Here is a 19492-nt window from a genome sequence, read left to right as displayed (position 1 = left end):
GCACGTGACCCGCGCGTGACTCCACCCGGAAGTCCTCAGTTTACAGTTAACAGCCAGCCACAGGTGAGGTCTGGTTAACAGACTGAACAGCTTGTCTTTGAATCTCTACAATATTTACATTCTGTAACGCAAAGCCACGCCAAATAATAACAAAGTTTATGTAAAATTGTGATGTTTATTCTGAAATGGTTATTATACTCTAATTACATACACTATCTATATATCTGACCTCATGCTTGTGTTTGGGCTGAGGAAACTTCTGTTTTAAATGTATCCATTCAATTTAGATTCTCCCTGAAAGCACAGTAAGTGCATTTTTAAAACTCTGTCAATCAATCAATCAATCAACCAACAGATATCCTTTCTTGCAGGTCAGCACATTTGAAACTGCTTCACAGACAATTTACAAAGAGAGTATAAGGCAAGAAAATGAAAACAGGAAAAAAGTTTATACAAGATTTTAAAAAACTGAAGGAAATATTCAAAAAGTATGCTAAAAATCATTATTAACACTATGTCAAAAAAGTGCATAGCTGGCTATGAGCATAGGCAGTCACCAATTCATTCTCGTCCAAATACAAACAGAGACAAACAATCATGCACAATGTCATTAACAATCACAGACAACTTTAAAACATCAATTGACCACTAACACAAGTTTATGGACTGTGAACAAACACCTCCTGAATAAGCAGAGAAATCCTTCACATGCACAGGAAAAACATGCAACCTTTACACAGAAATGACCATCAAGACCATTCAAAGATATTCTCTCTCTGGGAGCCATTGTACTGTACAGTCATCCATCCTCAAGAACGCTCTGTTCACTTTAAGATTGGAGGTGCTGAATCCCTGCCAATAATGGATGAAGGCATGGTGCACCTTGGACGCATGTACGCTGCCCCAAAACAAACCTAAAAGTAATCACAAGAGGGTAAACTATTATTTGAGAGAAACATGCATTATTTAAATGAAATATCTTCTATGCTCTTCTATCCAGTTCAGGGTCATGGGATGTTGGAGCCAATTCCCCACTGATCATGCACAAAAGCAGGGTAGGGACACCCTGGAGACATCACCAGTCTAACAAAGGACAAACACAGATATTAACAGCTATGCACTTGTACACTCACAGCTGTGGGCAATTTTTGGTCACGAATTAACTTCAAATGTAGGTTTTGAACTGTTCAAATAAACAGCACCTGAAAGCAAGGAGAACACACAAACACCACGAGAGAGGTTGGGTTGAATTGGAAACCATGACATTCTTACAATGATGCAGGCTCAAGTGTGGATTTACATTTATTCTTGTATTTTTTATTTTTATTTTTTTTTGCTTGTGGTGTTTCATTTAAAAATTATTTCCATCACTTTATCATTTAATATCAATCATTTAAACGCCAGTGTGTGTTAAAAACACTGTTAGGTGATAGCAGGAAACACATCGAATACCTTCAGCATAATAAAGGGCAATGCAATTATACCACAGTTATTTTGCCAGTGTGCCATATGTCAATCTGCAGGATTTCCAGGCTGGTTATCCTGAGAATTAGAAGGATAATGTCATTTGAAGGATGTAAGCTGTTCCATCATCTTCCACTTTGCGCAGTGTGTTGACCCTGGCAGCTTGTGGGGAAGGACTCAATATTGTATTTGATCAGCCAGGCGATTTTCTTATTTTTAAAGATACATTTTACCTCCTCTATCTCAGATTTGACTGTGAAGAGAGCAGGAATCATCTACTTGGATCAGTGCCTGGTGAAATTAACAGCACTGCTTGAATTGCAAAAGCTGCTGGACACACACGGCTTCACTTGGACCGGGCTTACTGGTGTAGACAGCTGGGCCCGAAGCTGCTGAATTGGGTTGGCAGCTGGAAAAGGTGGAAGAAGGTGCAGGAAAATTAGAGTAAAATTAACCTGGTTGCATCTTGGAAGGACCTGTGAGAAATTAAAATGAATTTTAAAAAATCCTGAAACTGTAGTTCCAATTTTAGATTGGCTGCTCTTTATGAGCCACTCTGCTCTGATTGATGTGAGAAAGCTGATTATTTTGGTGTTTGGTGAGAGACAAAGTGTGGGAGAGCATGTGCTGCATGAGAGCAGCAGTTTGGAGGAATCACAGGCTGTATAATAAATTCAATATACAGTCTGTGGGAGGGACGTGGTCCTCCTCTGTGAGGGGGTGGGTATTCCTCCCACTCTTTAAACCCCACCCTGCAGAGTGAGGACTTTGTTATGTAGAACACGTGGGTGCGTAGCTTACCCACAGACGAGGAGGATCACAATGAGCCGAGAGTTGGGTCTTTGGAGGAGGAGTTGAAGGAGCTGAGCTGTCGTCGAGACGAGCGATTTTCTTAACGCTGTTTCTGTTTTGCGAAAGCCACCGGTAATCCTGAAAGAGGGAGTGAACAATCACCTTATGGCAGGATCGGGGGGGACTTGGGGTGAGGATAGTATGGATGAGAGCGATAGTGAGGGTGTTAAATCACAAAGGAAGCGAGTGTTGAGTCAAGGAAGTGACTCAGATGACAGGCAAGGGAGGGAGAGAGTTGTGCGGAGGAGAACGGATCAGGAAGGTCTTAAGGTGCTTATCAAGTTTAAGGAAGGGCATGATATTAGGACTGTAGGGCCAGTGGTGTTAACAAAGTTTTTGCGCGATAAAGTTGGAGAGGTGGTGAGAGCGAGAGTCCACACGGATGGTGACTTGATGATTGTGTGTAAGGATGAGATCCAGCAAGGAAAAGCATTAAGGCTGAGCAGTGTGTGTAAGAAAGAAGTTTTAGCTGTCAGTAAAAGAATGAGAGTAGGAGAAGTCTGTAAGGGGGTGATTTATGGAATCCCTTTGAATGAGGATTTGGAAAAGATGAAGGGGAACATGCGTGGTGGACGGGTGATTGGATTGAAACGTCTTAAAACTTGGAGACAAGGGGAAAAGGTGGATAGTTTATCAGTATTGGTAGAATTTCAAGAAGAGGTGCTCCCTAAGTTTGTCACTGTGGGTTATTTAAACTATAGTGTGAGACTGTATGTGCCGCCACCTTTACGCTGCTTTAAATGCCAGAAGTATGGACACATTGCTGCCTACTGTAAAGGAAATCTAACGTGTGGGCGCTGTGGAGGAGAACATGACTACGGCACATGTGGAACAGGAGTGCGGGAGAAGTGTGTGAATTGTGGAGGTGCACACAGTGTGGGCCACAGAGATTGTGAGGCTAGAAAGAGGGCAGCTGAAATTCAGCAGATCAGAGCAGAAAGGAAGTTATCTTATGCTGAGGCAGCAAAGCAAGTGAGAGTTGAGCCTAAGCTGAATCATGGACCAGGAGTTGTGCAGAGTCTGGCAATAGATGGAGACTCACTGATTGTCAAGAAAAAGGATTTTTTATACTTCATGGTTGAAATTATTAACTGTACTTTCCAAGCAAAGCATAGATCAGAGAAAACTGCCATTGTTGTTAAGAGTGCTGCGAGATACCTGGGAATTAGAGATATTACATGGGAGACAGTGTATGAGGAACTTCAGCTCAGAGAAATGACAGAGAAATCGTCAGCACAGTCGGCACAGTCATCACAGTCATCGCAGCGATCGGCGTCATCTTCTAAAGCAAGGACCTAAATCATTTATTTCTTACAGTGGAATGCGAGGAGCCTGTTGGCTAATGGCCAGGAGTTTAAAAGATTTGTTTTTGAAAGAGAAGTTAAACCGGATATTATATGTATAGTTGAGACTTGGTTGCTACCACATTTAAACTTTGTTCTAAATGGTTATGTTTGTGAAAGAAGAGATAGACCTGGTGGGAGTGGTGGTGGGTGTGCAACATTCATTAAAGAAGGAATTCCCTATAGAGTTTTGGGGAAGGGTGATGAACTGGAATATGTTGTTATTGAAGTATGGGGTGTTAATGGTAGTTTAGTTGTTGTAAATTTTTACAACCCTTGTCATAGGCTGGAGACGGCTGCGTTAGAAAGGATAGAAGGACAAGATGATAGGAAAATAATCTGGTTGGGTGATTTTAATGCACACAGTTTTCTTTGGGGAGGAAGTAAAATTGATCACAATGGAACAGTTGTAGAAGAGTTTATTGATAAAAAAGGATTGGTGTGGTTAAATGATGGGTCACCTACACGTATAGGGGTTACAGGGCAATCGGTGTTGGATTTGACCTTGGTTTCTCAAGCTCTGGCAGATCAAGTGAGTTGGGAAGTTTTAAGTGATACAACAATTGGAAGTGATCATTATCCTATTGTTTGCAGACTTGGTAACAGGAGCTGTGATGCATCTAGGGTCTTTTATGAACGGTGGAATTTTAATAAAGCAGACTGGACATTGTTTAGATTTTTAAGTGAGAGACAAATGAGCCAGATTGATATCGTAGATGATGTAGATGTGCTTAGTGAAAAGGTTACTGTTGCTATAGCAGAAGCTGCAAAATCCTCTATAGGGCAGAGTAAGACAGGAGGTAAGAAGCGGAAGCTGGTTCCTTGGTGGACAGAAGAATGTTCTCAAGCTGTAAAGTCAAGAAATAAGGCCTTCAAGAAGTTTAGAGAGTGTTTTAATATGTCTGAGTTTATTGCGTATAAAAGAGAACAGGCAAAAGTGAGGAAAGTGGTGAGAAAGACTAAAAAGAGCTATTGGCAAAATTATTGTAACACGATAGGGAGACAAACATGTATAAATGAAGTTTGGGGAGTTGTTAAAAGAATGAGTGGGGTGCAGAAGTCTTGGAGCTACCCAGTTCTTGAGAATGATGGGAATGTTGCAGTGAAAGATGTAGAGAAGGCAACGCTAATGGCTAGGACTTTTGCTAAAGTACACAGTAGTTTTAATCTGACAAATGATGAGAGAACAAAGAGAGAGGAGACGAAGAAACAGTATCAGCATCTCTTGGAAAATGTAGAAGACTCAAATAGTAGCCTGAACATGTTGTTTTCTTTGAGGGAGCTTAAAAAGGCCATAAACAAAGCAAAAATTACAGCCCCAGGGAAAGACAGAATAAGTTACGCAATGTTGAAACATCTTAGCGACGATGCGCTTAATATATTATTGATATTATTTAATAAAGTGTGGGAGTGTGGTAGAGTTCCAAAATGTTGGAAAATGGCGGTGGTTATTCCAGTTAGAAAGCCAGGGAAAGACCCAACGATAGCGTCAAATTACAGGCCAATCGCATTAACGTCACACCTTGGTAAGATAATGGAGAGGATGGTTGTGGAAAGAATGAGTTTTTATGTTGAATCACGCAATCTAGTTTCCCCGTTTCAGAGTGGGTTCAGGAAGGGCAGGTCAACAATGGATCCCGTTATAAAATTAGAGAGTGACATAAGAAAGGCACACGGATGTAAGGAAGTAGTTGCAGCGGTTTTTTTCGATGTAGAAAAAGCGTATGATATGCTTTGGAAAGAAGGTGTGCTAATTAAAATTCGAAGGAATGGAATAGATGGAAAGATGTATAAATGGATTAAAAACTTTCTCAGCGATAGAGAGATTCAAATTAGAATTAATAGTAGCTTCTCAGAATGTCTGACAGTAGAAAATGGAGTGCCTCAAGGCAGTGTTATATCTCCTATCCTTTTTTCAATAATGATAAATGACATATTTGAAGGACTGGATTATTCTATTGGAAAATCATTATTTGCAGATGATGGGGCCATCTGGAAAAGAGGAAAGAATGTCTCATCTATTGTGAATGGGTTACAAAAAGCTGTTGATGCTGTTGAGGTGTGGGCGGGTAAATGGGGATTCAGGTTTTCTGTGGAAAAAACTAAAGTTATGTTTTTCTCATTTAGGAAAATTCAGGAAAGTGTCAAATTTCAACTGTATGGTAAAGATCTAGAAAGAGTTAATTGTGTGCGGTTTCTAGGTATGCAATTTGACTCCAAGTTGACTTGGCAAAACCATATTGGGAAGCTGATTAATAAATGCAAGAAGGCTATAAACATCATTAGGTGTTTAAGTAGTAAGGAATGGGGGGCAGATATGATTTCAATGAAAAGGTTATATGCTGGATTAATTAGATCTGTCATTGATTATGGCTGTATAGCTTATGGGTCTGCAGCAAAATCTGAACTACAGAAGCTAGATGTGATTCAAAGTACAGCACTTAGACTTTGTTCGGGAGCACTGAGATCATCTCCAGTGTGTGCGCTTCAGGTGGAAGTTGGGGAAATGCCGTTTGAGTTGAGGCGTCTGCAGCTGACATTGGCATATTATGTGAATTTAAAAGGACATAAGGATGATCATCCAACTAAGAGTGTACTTGTACCAACATGGGAGAACTCGAAAATTAAGAGAGAGACTTTTGGTATAGGGGTGCTAGGAAAAGCAGTAAAAGCTGGTATTGCAAATCTCGAGTTAAGTCCATCGATCATGTGTCAGCCGCACCCACCATGGTTGTTACCAGCTCCAGACGTTGATACTTCATTACACGAGGAAGTTAAGAGTTTTAAGGGAGACAGTGGCCAATTGGCAATGAGATATATAAATAATTATTATGGATATTTACAGATATTCACTGATGGATCAAAAGATCCAGAGTCGGGGGCTGTTGCTGCGGCATGTGTAATACCAGAGTTTGATGTGAGGGTGTCTGCAAGAGTGTCTGACTTTGTATCTGTATATACGTCTGAGCTGGTAGCAATTATTATGGCACTACAATGGGTGGAGCAGGTTAAACCACTCAGAGCAATAATCTGCACAGATTCGTTGTCAGCATTAGAAAACTTTAAATCAGGTAATGTCAATGAACGAAGTGAACTTGTTGGTGAAATATTGGTTCTTCTCCAGTCTATTCAAAATTTAGGAACTCACGTCAGATTTGTTTGGGTTCCAGCTCATGTGGGCCTGGATGGGAATGAGCTGGCGGATAAGTGTGCAAAGTGGGCTTTAAGAGGAAGTACTGTCTCCATCCATTGTAAACTGTCTAAATCGGAGGTCAAGTCGATAATTAAAAAACACATGAGGAATTTGTGGCAGGACAGATGGGATGAAGAGTCCAAAGGGAGGGCTTATTATAATTTGAATCCAAAGGTTGGTTTGGGACGTCAGAGAATAAGGTTGAGGAAAGAAGAAGTAGTATTCACAAGATTGAGAATAGGACACACGGGTCTGAACAAAACACTGCAGTTAATGGGGAAACACAACTCTGGAGAATGTGATGAGTGTCATGAAGCAGAAACCATAGAGCACGTTCTGATTAGATGCAGAACCTATGAAAGAGAGAGAAGAGTTTTTAAAAGTAAGGTTGAGGACGAGAAGGTGATCTTCAGAGTGAAGGAAATTTTAGACAAGTCATCTGACCATGCAGTTGTTAAGTATTTATTTGAATATCTTAGGAGGACGGGGTTAATGAATAGAATCTAGGTTTTATTTATTTATTTATTTATTTATTTATTTATTTATTTCCCCCTGTAGCTTGCATGCTACAGTTTTTTCACTGTTAGTTTTGTGAGCCATAACTGTGAGAGTTCATTCACTCATTTATCAGGAGGGTGGCGGTAATGCGCTGATATAGCCGCGTCTGCCGTAGAACAGCTAAAGAAGAAGAAGAAGAAGAAGGATCACAAAACAAAGTTTGGACATTTACTTTAGGAGACGGTGTTGGAGCCCGGCTGCCCTAATGTAGCTCTGCAGTTCACCTCTGCTGCCTGTGTTTGGACTGCTAGCTAACGTTTAACTCTGGATCCTCAGCAGCTGCAGGCTCAACAACCTTCCAGGTAAAAGCATGTTTGCGACGAAATGCTGGAGGGGCGTCTGACCATAAAACTAACCGTTATTAACAGAAACAAGCAACATTTACTAGTTGCCTCTCTCACGAAAAAGTTTGTACCTCCGGCGCGAGCCTTTCACAGTTAACGCTCCTCTTTAGCACTCACTTGTGAATCAGTTCCTCTGAAGGTGCACACCGATGATGGATGTTCTACATTTTTTTTATGAACTACAACGTTGTATATTTACTAAGTTTTAATCTTGGTCTTACTGCAAAATGAACTCCTACATGAAACTGACTCCTTTTATTTGGAAGGGAAGACTGGAGCGGTGGGAAACCGGCTGTTCCGACCGGCGGGAGGCCGGCTTTTCCAAACGTGTGGCGGGCAGGCTGTTCCACAGCGGCGGGAGGTCGGCTCTCTGTCCTTGTGGCAGACAGAATCATGCAGTGGGGAAAAGAGAGTTCGATTTCCCGAAACATGCCAAACACCTTCGCAGTAAGAAAGTACATCCCGCGGAGGATGAAGAGTCTGAACTTGCTCACCACCAAGTTTGTCCATTTACTCCAAAATGCTGACAACGGAGAGCTGGACCTCAGAGATGTAAGTCACAAGTTCATTTGATTTCAGAGCGATTGCATCCCTTTCTGCTAGAATGCTGCACTTTACGCCGTCAGGCTGATTGGCTCATGTTTTTTAATGAATTTTCGCGCCATAATCTTTAAAATATTAACATCAGGTTTTTTTCACGAAACACACAGATATATAAAAGGACTGCCACTCTCCTAAACAGTCATGACATCTGTGCTCCAGTGTAGTCACATAGTTGTTTTTTTTTAGATCACTTTATCCCTTTACTGTGAAGATCTTCTACATTTCTTCCAGTTTCTTCCAAACCAGTATTTGTCAAGTTGATTTAATGTACACACCATGCTTTTGATAAGTGATATTTGTGGATGAAAATACCCTTAATGGGAAGACAGTGACTGTGTACAATATTTTGTAGATATTCAGTGAGAGTGACAGATTTGTCCAGCTCAACAGATTCTGCCTTGTAGTGACACACCAGAGTTTATTATAACTCTGCTTCAACACACGCTATTTCTAACCTACAAGAGTTTTAATAATTAAGATATCAAAATACTCGCCATGCCTATTTTTTCATGTTTTCTTTCTGTCATTTTCTTATTTGAGCATCTGTTTATTTTATCTTCATATTTTTTTTAGATGACATCTCTGAATATATTTGTGGTTTTCAGGTGCTTTGATAATTTAATCTCCTTTTGTCATCATTAAGTACATGTAAACAGGCCTATTGAGTAATCTCTGTCTGAGACACCAACATGTTAGACACGGACTAAAAGATAGGTGTGATTTTACCAGATCAAACTGGAGAGGCTGTTTGATGATGGCATTTTGTGCTCACTCAGGCCGTCAGAATTCTCAATGTTGCACAGAAAAGGAGACTCTACGACATCACAAATGTGCTTCAGGGCATCGGCCTGATTGTGAAAAAATCCAAGCGCATCGTGAAGTGGGTGTAAGTTTTTAACACTCCCTTGCTTGCTTGCATTTCTGTCTATATTGTGGAGTGATGTATGCTTTATTGTATGTTTTATGTGCTTTTTCTTCCATGAGGGGTTCTTTGCCAATACAAAACGCACAGCAGTCAGACAAACTTGTGAAGTTAAAGTCGGAAGTTCAAGAACTGAAGCTCATGGAGCAAGTATTGGACCAACAGAGGGTGTGGGTTGAACAAAGCATTGCAAACACAAGAGAATATTGCAGTGGATATCCTTTTTCCTTCCAGTTAACACTTGAACACACACTCCAACACGTTCTGTGACACAGACTGTCATGTTATCGATTGTATCTCTTCACTGCCCATTTCACTGTTTGATCTTTAACTCCAATCAACTCTGACCTATGTGAATAATGAGGATATCTGCAACAGTTTCAGCGGTAATGTATTATCACTTACTATCAACATTTTTCTTGAGTGGACGACACTTTCAGTCAATCGAGACTCATCGTACTGGAACTGTTTGGGCAAATATTACTGTATTAGTAGTTGTTTAATTTTCTTCTGCATTTATTTCAAGGCCACACAGTTTTGGCTGTGCACGCTCCAGGTGGCACACAGCTAGACGTCCCCATTCCCAAAGCTGTAAGTTCATCATCGACTGTATTTTATCGTGTCATTACTTTTATTCTCATGGTATGAATTAATCTGTGCATGCATCTTTCAGGTCCAGAACAGCTCCCCAGTCTACCAAGTCCACCTGAAAAGTGTCAGAGGACCCATAGATGTTGTATTTATGAACAAAGCCTGTAGTGGTTCTGTTCCTGTCATACTTCCTGTTCCACCACCCGAAGAAATTTTACAGCGTGCCAAGTTAGCCTTGTTAGCTTTGGAAGAGAAAGACAGCAGCTCTGGACCCTGTCATACATCAGCTGACGCCACACAAAGCTGTAAATCTGAATGGACGGCCACGAAGGACAGACAGCTTCAGCACCAGTCACCTTTAAGGAGTGCTGAGCCAAACAGAACTGCTCAATCTGCATGTGAGTATTTTTCTTTTTTCTAGCATTTAATTGAAATCAACTCTCTCGACATTTTGATTCGCCAAAGGAATTGTGTGTAGAACTCTAAGACCGGACTTTAGGGTTTGAATACCAGACGTCATGTTTGAAGAAAAACCAGGCAGCTCTCACAACCACGCCAATAACACCACTACAGTGATTTTTGGTTTCTTAGTTTTTCACTATACATTTGCAAACATTTTAAAAACACTTTTTAGGCATTGTCATTATGGAGTACTGTGTGTAGAATTATATGGAAGCAATCTGTTTTGGGCTAAGGTGAGAACATGGTGTGCATGTGGAAATAGTTCAAACCTGAGAATACCTTCTAAATACTCTACAAAATGAATATGTTAAATTTATATTGCTGATCATAAACAGCATTGCTCTCATTTTACAAATTAGTGACTTCACTGAGCTGAACTAAAAAAAAAAGATGTCTGACAACAGTATAGACATCCATCGGTTGTTTTTAGCTGCTCATACATTGTTGTCCTTGCATTTCTTTTCTGTTTCTATTTTGTTCTCATGGCTTTTAATTTGATGAAAAATATGTTTTTCCCCCCAGTGCAAGACATATCAAAGGAACTCCAAGGCCAATTAGATAAACCCAAAGGTAGTGTCCTTCTTGCAAATAGTTTTGGCTAATGTCAAGCTCCCATTGAGTAGTAACATGTTCGTGTTTTCTGTTGAATGCAGATCTGTTGACACGATTTTTTGCCTCTGACGGTAAGCACTTTGTTTTTCTAACTTGGCTGAGTTTTAATTCCGTTGTTGGTGTTTTTAACGCTCCTGTGTTCACCCTGTTCTTAGTTCTTTCTCCACTCCTCCGTCTGTCTTCGTCCCCATCTGAACAATATACCCGGAATCTGGATGAGAGTGAAGCTGTCTCCGACCTTTTTGATGTCCCTGCGCTCAGCGTGTGATCCAGTGTGTCAGTTCATGAATTTCTTCCAAAATGTATTTTGATGTTTGTTTTATAACTTAATTAAAGAATCGTTTGAAACGTGACCACTTCTTTTAAGTGTATGACACAAAGCTGAATTGGTTATAATCTCAAGAACATTTTTTTTTTTTTTGTACTACTGAAGTTTAACAATATTTGAAGAGCTGATTAAATCATTTAAATTTTGATTGTGTTTGTCTTTTCCTTGACATGAAAATACACAAAACACTGTGGTAAGAATTTACACAGCAAACCCAAGGGGGGTGTGTGTGTGTGTGTTTGTGTGTGTGTGTCTCATGCCATTACAGTTAATGCATTATTTGTTTTACACTAGCTCTGGTATGTTATATCAGAATGGAGGTTATTGTTTGAGAGACAGAAAATGCTTAGTTTCTCTTGTTTGAATGGAAAATAAAACTGGAAAAGATAAGTAGGACTGATTGAGGCTATTTTTGAAGCTTTTGATAATTATCAATGCATATTTCCTTTGTCTTCACTGCAGCGTCTGTGTGATTTAGTGGTGGTCGATTGTCCGATAAACCTAAATATGGACAACAAATGTAAAACAAAATGATCAATATTGATGTGAACAGATTGTTAAGATTCAGCTACATAGGAATGGAATGTTACCTGGGGAAAACATTATCTAGGGGCAGTGAGGTTCATCTGATTCTTTCTATCGGTTTTCAATAAAATAATTACTGCAGCGTCCGCTGCCCGTCCTGTTGAGAACCAAGGGTCCCAGGTTCCTGTGTGGCTGCACTGCAGCGCAGCGCGCTTGTCGCTATGGCAACGTGTGTTTAGCTGCAGCAGCCCGGAGGCACAGGAGGACCTTTCTCTGGGTTTTAAGCGCAGATCGTCTTCTCTCCGGTCTTTTCGTGGCGGGACGCACATCCATCGTCTCTCTGACTCACTGTAGAAAAAACGATGGTAAAAGAAGTGTTGTCTGAATGAATTTCTTCCTGTAAAACATCGGCGACTTAGTAGCTAGCCTTGCTATGAGAGGCTAACTTCCTGTCAATATCAAGTTTTTAGGATGTCGGTTCGTTTTAATTTAATATTCACTTTTTTTTTTTTAAATGTCTTGTTTTTCTAAATTGTTGGAACTCTTAATATATAGACAATATTCCATTTAAATGTGCAATAAATGAGTGTTAAATATTCTTACTTTTTGTCCAGCCTCCTAAAAAGAAAGGCTCCAGCAAAAAGCCTGCAAAGGCAAGAACACCCACACTGATCAATGGACTCACCAAGGAGGAACTGTCCAAGGAGCAGGTCAGAGCTCAGATGTGATGATCTTTATCCTGTCTAATGACAGAAAAGTGCCGACACGTGTTTGATCTGTGTGTATCAGTGAGCATTTAATACATTGTAAAAATTACCAAGATGATTCCATTTAAACAATTCACAAATGTAGATCTTCACAGGACAAACAGACAGGCAACCACACGTTCATATTCACACTGCAGGCAATATGTAGTCACCAATTCCCCTCAAAATGCATAGCTATACAATTATGTAGCCTGGGGTCAAAGAGTAAGTTAACAAAAATGATTTAATGAATTATATTTTTAAGCATCATCAGCAAGTTATTTTACTTACAATCGATCTTGATAATATGAAATAACTCCAATCAAAAATCTGGTATGAATCAAGCAATGTAATATTTAATCATACCTATTTACTACATTTAAACCCAATATTTCTAATGTTTTCTTAAAAATCAGCTGAGATAGTTCAAACCCCACATGATAACTTCATTTACATTAGCTTCTGCTTATGGAATTTTTCTTTATTTTTTTGTGACAAGAGACACCGCTTGCCCAAATTCCTGCCTTCCATTACAAAGTAAATCACATATTGCTAATCATCTGTTATATTTTTTTATTCTGTGATTCTCTTGTGGATAAAGTCCTAAAGATTTGATAACTACCATTAAAAAAAGGAAGCAGATAAACTACTGTAAACTCTACTGTACGGTGCTTTGTGCTTCTGTTAAACAATACATCTACTTGCAAATGTAAATAATCAAATTGTGGCAATTAGTTAGTTACATCACTTGATTCTTTCAGCACCTTAAAGCTATTGAATGTCGGCATTTTCTACCTTAGATAAGCCTGCATTACCACCCATCTCTGAATTTCAGCTGGAGGAGTACATTGTGCGCCTACGAGAGGAGCTGGATAGAGAGAGAGAAGAGAGGAACTACTTCCAGCTGGAGCGGGACATGATCCACAGCTTTTGGCAGGTCACAGACAGAAAACTAGCCGAGGTCAAGGCAAAACTAAAAAACCTGGAGAAGGAAATAGAAGATAATGAGGCACATCACCAAGTAGAGATCAAGGTAAAGACAGACATAAAGCAGCTGCTCTTAACAGGGAAATTCAGTCCATGACAATACTCTTCAATATAGATGAATGCAAAATGCATAAATCAATTGATGATACTCTTTGCATTGCTGGTAAATCATTTATCAGTGCTCACTCCATACTTGTGAATCGATGAGTATGCGAGGAGATATGAGCATTTCATGGCTGAATTGATTCCGTATTGCTCATTAGGTTTTTCTGTCCTCCTACCAGGTGTATAAACAGAAGATGAAACACCTACTTTTTGAACACCAGAACACAATCTGTGAGCTGGAAGCAGATGGTGTAGTCTCTGCTGAGGCGGTGCAGAAAGATCAAGAGAGATTAGAGAAGGAACTTCATGAAGAAATGAGGGAGCTCTTGATAGACACTCAGCACCTTCAGGATGAAACCCTCGTCAAGGAACTGAAGATGGTCTGTATGTTTTAATTTGTGTCTGTTAATGTTACGCCTATCCCTGACATGTATTAACAAATGATCATGAAAACCACAACCGCTACTTTATTTCAACAGAAACACAACGAAGATGTCACTGCAACAAAGAATGAATGGGAAGAGTATTTTGCAGGTAAATAACTCATTATTGAATTTAGACTCAGCATCTCATGCTGTAAGCCATAAAATCAGGAGCTAATTTTTGTCTCACGCCTTGAGCAGAATTTGATGCTGAGACTAAGAAAAAGATGCTGCTGATGCAACAAGAGCAGGAAAACACAAGGAGGATGATGATCAGCGACAGGGAGCGCCTGTGGAACACCCACGTTACTGATCTGAAAGAAGACATCAGGGACACAGTTGCCGAGGCTGGACCTGATGCTCTGAGGGAGAAAAAAATTGACATCACTGAGACATTGGTATACGTGCACAGAATAATCATCCTGATGCCCAAAACATAGTTCAGGCCTGGAAAATAATGTTTAAATGAAGCTTTTGCTGCACTAATGTTGTTTAGAATCTTTTTTTTAATATGCAAGTGTGTTTTTTCCCCCCTTTTTTGATATTTTTCAGACAAGCATCGACGAGCATATAAAATTACAGGAGTGTAAGAAAATGGAGCTGAACACTATTTTGCAGGACAACAAACGTCTCGCAGAGTTTGTCTCAAATGAGGAAAGCCAACAATTTGCTGATGTTCAGAAGAGAATTAATTACTACTCTCAGAAAACGGTCAGTGGTATTATGTGTATTTGTTATTCCTCCTGTGTGGCATTGTGTGTTTTACATACTGTTTCTATAACAGTGTCAAATATTTCTTTATAGGACACCATAGAAAATACCAAGATAAAGAAACTGAACGCTCTGAAACGAGATCTCGAGGCACTCGAAGTGAAATTCAACAAGGTAAAGGAAATGAAATGACAAATGTTTGCTGGGTTCACGTGGACCTCGACTGTGTGAATAATTATGTGAAATGCTTTTGTTTGCGTGCACAAACCTGCACAGCTTCAGTTGGATAAAGATGAAATGAAAAAGACATTTGATCAGAACACTCAGGCGACGCAGCAAGAGGCAGCTGCAGAGAGCAGGAGGCTGGAGAGGGAGGTGCGGGCGCTGGCTGACAGAGTGGAGGAGACGCAGGCCCAGCTCAGCTCAGTGCTTTCAGCCTCCAACACGGACCACACTGCTCTCCGAATGATCACAAACAAAGTTCTGGTACTGCTTCACATTCCCCTCACATTGTCTCTGAATTCGCTGATGTGTTTTGCATATTTGTAAGATGTCTTAGGGTGCACATTTCATACATAAGATTTTTTTTGTTTTGTTGTGTTTTTGTTTTTCCAGGAGAATTTTGACTCTGCAAATGCTGCCATCAGAAACTGAAAAGGCTGGAACATGTTGTTTTTCCAAGGTTAGTGCTTTGATTAGTTCCTGAAAAAGGTGCTGTTTTTATTGTGTAAGTGTGATCTTCATTTCCCAGATGAAAAGCTGTGTTTAATCTTGTCTTGTTGGTAATACTCAAGTGAAGCTAATGTTTCCCCTGCAGGCTCGAGGGAATTCCCTGCTGACCTGTGAAACTAAGCAGCAGCATCTCCAATTTACCCCTAAATGAGCATGAATGAATTCAAATATTGGAACTTTTGAAGCCTATCTTTGTAGTTACTGCTTGTGATCTCTCATTTGAAGTCATCATTCATAAACTATTCAGATTTTTAATTTGATATTAGCTCACAAATGTTCGTTTGGAGTGATAATAAATTCTCACTGTTGAGATCCACTGGTTGACTCATTGATTGGATCATTCAAAGCTGTTTTCTCAGTCATGTCATGAACAGGAGGTAAGATGCTGAGGGAGGGGAGAGTCCTGATGAGCCTCACAAAGAAACCCACAAACTCAAGCAGAGTTTGTGTGAATGTTGAGGAGGCTCTTTCCCGATGGTACCACATCACTAAGTAATGCCTTATATATGAACAGTGACTGTCTTGTGATTTAATTGTTTTTTGAGTTTGAGCCTGAAACGCTTATCATGTTCTGAACTAGAACAGTATAGAAAGAGCAGGGAGAAAGGATTGGTTGTAAACTGCTTTATTTCATACCTTTTTTGTGTCCTTTAACAACATTTTACATTTTCTGAAATAACTGCCTCATTCTTAATGACTTTAAAACTACAGTATGGGTTAAAAATCTTTACTAATTGTTGAAATTGTGAATTTATTGGAATGCATTTAAGAACTTTTCATATTTTAATTCAGTTTCTTTTAAACTTTTACAGAAAATTAAAAGAGTGAAGAGGTGGTGCTTCCAGTGTAGAGTATATTCAAGTGGTTGCTGTATTTACATCACCCTTTCATATTCTCGAAACACTGTATTGGTCACCAGAAATACAGATGAACCAGAGGAAAGGAATCTTAATTGTGTAGCTTGGGTATCAACAAAGTGTAGCTTTATAAGAGTGACACAGTTCTGGTGGGATCCATCAATCAATTCAGCTTCTGACTAATTCTGAATGGAGGCTGGAGTCAGACTGCTGGATACACAACAGGTCAGCTTTATCAGAGGGCAAAGACAGATCAGACACAGTGACCTTTAGGATAGCTCTCTGTCACATGGACATGCAGAATGTGAGAATCTTGGCATGTATTAAAATAATGACTATTTGATGTTAATGTCTTTAGGGTTTGAGGCTGTTATTCTAAATAACTGTGCTGTTTCTCAAGCCCCTAATTTATAGCGACAATTGGTTTGTCCCCCACCCCCATAAACTTTGTGACCTCTTCCACTTATATAAAGCTCGATGGAGATCATTAAAGACAATAAGGCTTCATGTCATTCTCCAAACACATTGAAATGCAGAGCAAGCTTTACCGCAGTTTAGTCTTTTTGCAATATGTATATCGTTGATATTTATGTTGTGAAAGCGAAGCATTTGGACTATATTATGTATTCAACCCTACTCACATTCACACCTACACACAATTTAATGCCGTAAAGGATCCTCAAGCTTGTGCTTGACAGGAAGGAAACTGGAATACACACAAGCACTCACAAAGAAAAAATGCACAATTGAAAGCAACCAGACTCAAAACTGGAAGTGTTATGGATGACAGTGCGAACCACTTCTCCACTGTGTGGTTCCCCGGTCAGTTTACTCCTCCTTCATCATGTAACCCAGCAGAGGCTGATGCTTCAGGTGAAATCCAGTATCTTTAACTGTTATTAACCACATCAATAGACACAGTAAAACAAAAGCTATTTCACAGACATACATTTTCAAAGGGTCATTGTTTATGTAGGATTTGTTTTTTGACCAATACCTGATTGCATTCCATTCATTTAGTTTATTTATTAGAAGTTTGATACCACTTACTAGACAACAGATGTCACTGTTCACTAATTTTAGCATTGGCGTTTTATAAGCGCAGCCTCTCTCTGTCCATCTATCTCCTCGAGGCATTTCCATAGAGAGAAGAAAATCTGAGCCTTAAAACACAAACCACGACAATACAGGGAACAACTTTGACTTTGTGACTATGTGGCTTGAATTGTGAAGTAGTTGTGATCTTTTCTGGAAAACATTTGTTGGCTCTAACCCGAGAGAGAAAAAGTCAGTGTAAATCTCTTACTTTTATGTTTTTTTTGCTGAAAGACCCCAGCCATCCATAAAGGAACAATCATCAAACAACAGTACTCTTCTAACAAAAAACACCGCGGTGCATCATCATATTCTATTACATATTGTATTATAAATGGGTCTTCACAGGAGATATATTACTTTTAAAATGTGGAAAGTGGGGAAAGATTTCGGCACCCAACAAGATGGCAAATTTTGTTTTTGTCAGTAATTTACAAAAAAAAGTAATGTATTCAAAATCTGTAGCCCTTGATGAATTAGAGTCTTAGAAGACCAGTGTCAGAGGACAACAATAATACTACACACAAATATTTGATAAAGAGTTTGTTTGTACAGTGATGCTGTAAAATCTCATAATCCTTACAGTTAGTGAGGAGGATTCAAATTTCAGTGTTTTGTTTCTTTTTGTGATACTATGATAGTTGTGTGAATGACATTATGTGAGCCAGAGGATATTTGCATAGGTTTGTGTTTATGAGGGTGAAACATTACTGACATGAAAGTTTCATTTGATAAATAAATGATGAGTAGATGAGTGAAAAAAGTGAGAAAATAAAATATGTTCTCATTTTCCCCCCAAAGACTGGGGTTTTTTTTTTATGGCGATCAAATGCATGATGAAGATATTAAATCTGTGATACTGAAGGTAAATTTAATTTACTACCTATCTGTTTGGGTCAGTCCAGAATCATCATAAATTTGAGGTTAACCTCTCTAAATCGGCTGTGGATTGTTGATAATTCTCTGTTGTATTTTTCTGTTTTCTCTATGAACCAGTGGCCCATGTCACCCAGGAACTGGCTTGAGCCCCTGACAAGTTAGGAGAGACGACAACTGAATATTTATTAAACGTTGATAAAGCTCAAAAAGAAATGTTAAAATTATCGTGGAAGTAAAAAAAAAAAAGAAAAAAAAGAGTAGAATTAATTTACTCTTTTTTTTTCTCAGCAAACCTTAGAAGGGGTATTTCCTTGCTCTTGGCTGCAGTGCTTTCCATTCCTGTCATGCAAAAGGGGCAATCCACATTAATAATGTAATTCTGGCTTTTTAACAGAGAAATTGTTTTTTTTTTTTTTTACAACCTTTCCAGCCATTTCTCATATTTACTGTTTTTGCTTTCTAATAGCAAATGGCTTCTCACATTTATTAAGTTGATGTGTTTGTTTGGCCGAGCAGCACAGCAGAGGGCACAATCTGTAAAACAGATGGTGATAGGGTTGGGGCATCCCTGCCAGCAGAAGAAAAAAAAAAGGAATTTTACTTTGAGCTGTTGCAAGCAATCAATAATCCATCTTCTACACTGATTCATCCAACATTGTTGCTCAATTCAGTGACAAATAATTAACTTCAAGCACATGTTTTTGGGCTATTTGAGGAAATGCATACAGGATGATATCCAGACATGCACATATATTAAAAAAAGCCCCTTAAGCAAGATTTACACCCAGAATATTTTCACTTTGAAATGAGGCTTCTAGCCACCACAGCACTGTGTGAAACCAGCCACCGAACCTGTGATCATGTATGAAAGAAGCCTCAAATGTAAGCTCTTCAGATGAATCATAAAGCTTGAAAGTGCTTTGCTTCGCGTTGTACGAGGTGACTACAGGGGGGCTACTGCAGATAGCGTCGCGGCTTTTATGGGCTTTCTGCTGTTCATTATTCATAAGATACAATGAAACATTCAATTAAAATATGCATGTGCCTTATTAATGTTCTTCAATGAAGAAACAACAGGCAGAGCGTTATTGTTGTTTTATTAACTGAAAGCTACAAACTCTGAGCTTTACAGAGTTGTTTTTTGTAGCTAACAGGGCCACA

The 19492-nt window shown here is 39.3% G+C and overlaps 2 protein-coding genes across 4 annotated transcripts; both read left to right on the top strand.

Moving 5' to 3' along the window:
* Positions 1–51: 51 nt before the first annotated feature.
* Positions 52–11418, top strand: LOC115387210 (transcription factor E2F4-like). 3 transcript variants are annotated; one of them, XM_030089844.1, is made up of 10 exons: positions 52–63; positions 8026–8306; positions 9134–9243; positions 9342–9494; positions 9622–9665; positions 9806–9870; positions 9953–10268; positions 10855–10902; positions 10986–11015; positions 11100–11418. In XM_030089844.1, exons 2-10 carry the CDS (start codon positions 8148–8150, stop codon positions 11210–11212), a joined length of 1038 nt encoding a protein of 345 aa, XP_029945704.1. In that variant the 5' UTR covers positions 52–63; positions 8026–8147; the 3' UTR covers positions 11213–11418. The 3 variants fall into 3 exon arrangements, with proteins under 3 accessions (XP_029945704.1, XP_029945695.1, XP_029945688.1); XM_030089835.1 differs by lacking the exon at positions 52–63 and adding an exon at positions 7564–7712; XM_030089828.1 differs by lacking the exon at positions 52–63 and adding an exon at positions 7564–7712 and having other exon boundaries at positions 8021–8306.
* Positions 11419–12268: 850 nt separating this feature from the next.
* Positions 12269–15652, top strand: drc4 (dynein regulatory complex subunit 4). The gene is made up of 11 exons (XM_030094960.1): positions 12269–12274; positions 12412–12507; positions 13379–13576; positions 13815–14015; positions 14115–14169; positions 14259–14455; positions 14610–14768; positions 14862–14942; positions 15045–15254; positions 15384–15450; positions 15586–15652. The coding sequence occupies exons 1-10, from the start codon at positions 12269–12271 to the stop codon at positions 15420–15422; spliced, it is 1242 nt and encodes a 413-aa protein (XP_029950820.1). The 3' UTR covers positions 15423–15450; positions 15586–15652.
* Positions 15653–19492: the final 3840 nt, after the last annotated feature.

The sequence above is a fragment of the Salarias fasciatus genome, chromosome 1, assembly GCF_902148845.1.
Source record: "Salarias fasciatus chromosome 1, fSalaFa1.1, whole genome shotgun sequence".
Taxonomy (NCBI): domain Eukaryota; kingdom Metazoa; phylum Chordata; class Actinopteri; order Blenniiformes; family Blenniidae; genus Salarias; species Salarias fasciatus.
Note: the sequence above shows the minus strand (reverse complement) of the source record. Positions and strands in the feature narration are given on the sequence as shown.

Coding starts and splice junctions, on each gene's coding strand:
- LOC115387210 (XM_030089844.1), top strand. CDS start 8,148: ATGCAGTGGGGAAAAGAGAGTTCGATTTCCCGAAACATGCCAAACACC. Junction 9,244..9,341: donor AAGCGCATCGTGAAGTGGGT/GTAAGTTTTTAA, acceptor TTCTTCCATGAG/GGGTTCTTTGCCAATACAAA. Junction 10,269..10,854: donor CAGAACTGCTCAATCTGCAT/GTGAGTATTTTT, acceptor TTTTCCCCCCAG/TGCAAGACATATCAAAGGAA.
- drc4 (XM_030094960.1), top strand. Junction 14,456..14,609: donor TTGACATCACTGAGACATTG/GTATACGTGCAC, acceptor GATATTTTTCAG/ACAAGCATCGACGAGCATAT. Junction 15,255..15,383: donor TGATCACAAACAAAGTTCTG/GTACTGCTTCAC, acceptor TTGTTTTTCCAG/GAGAATTTTGACTCTGCAAA.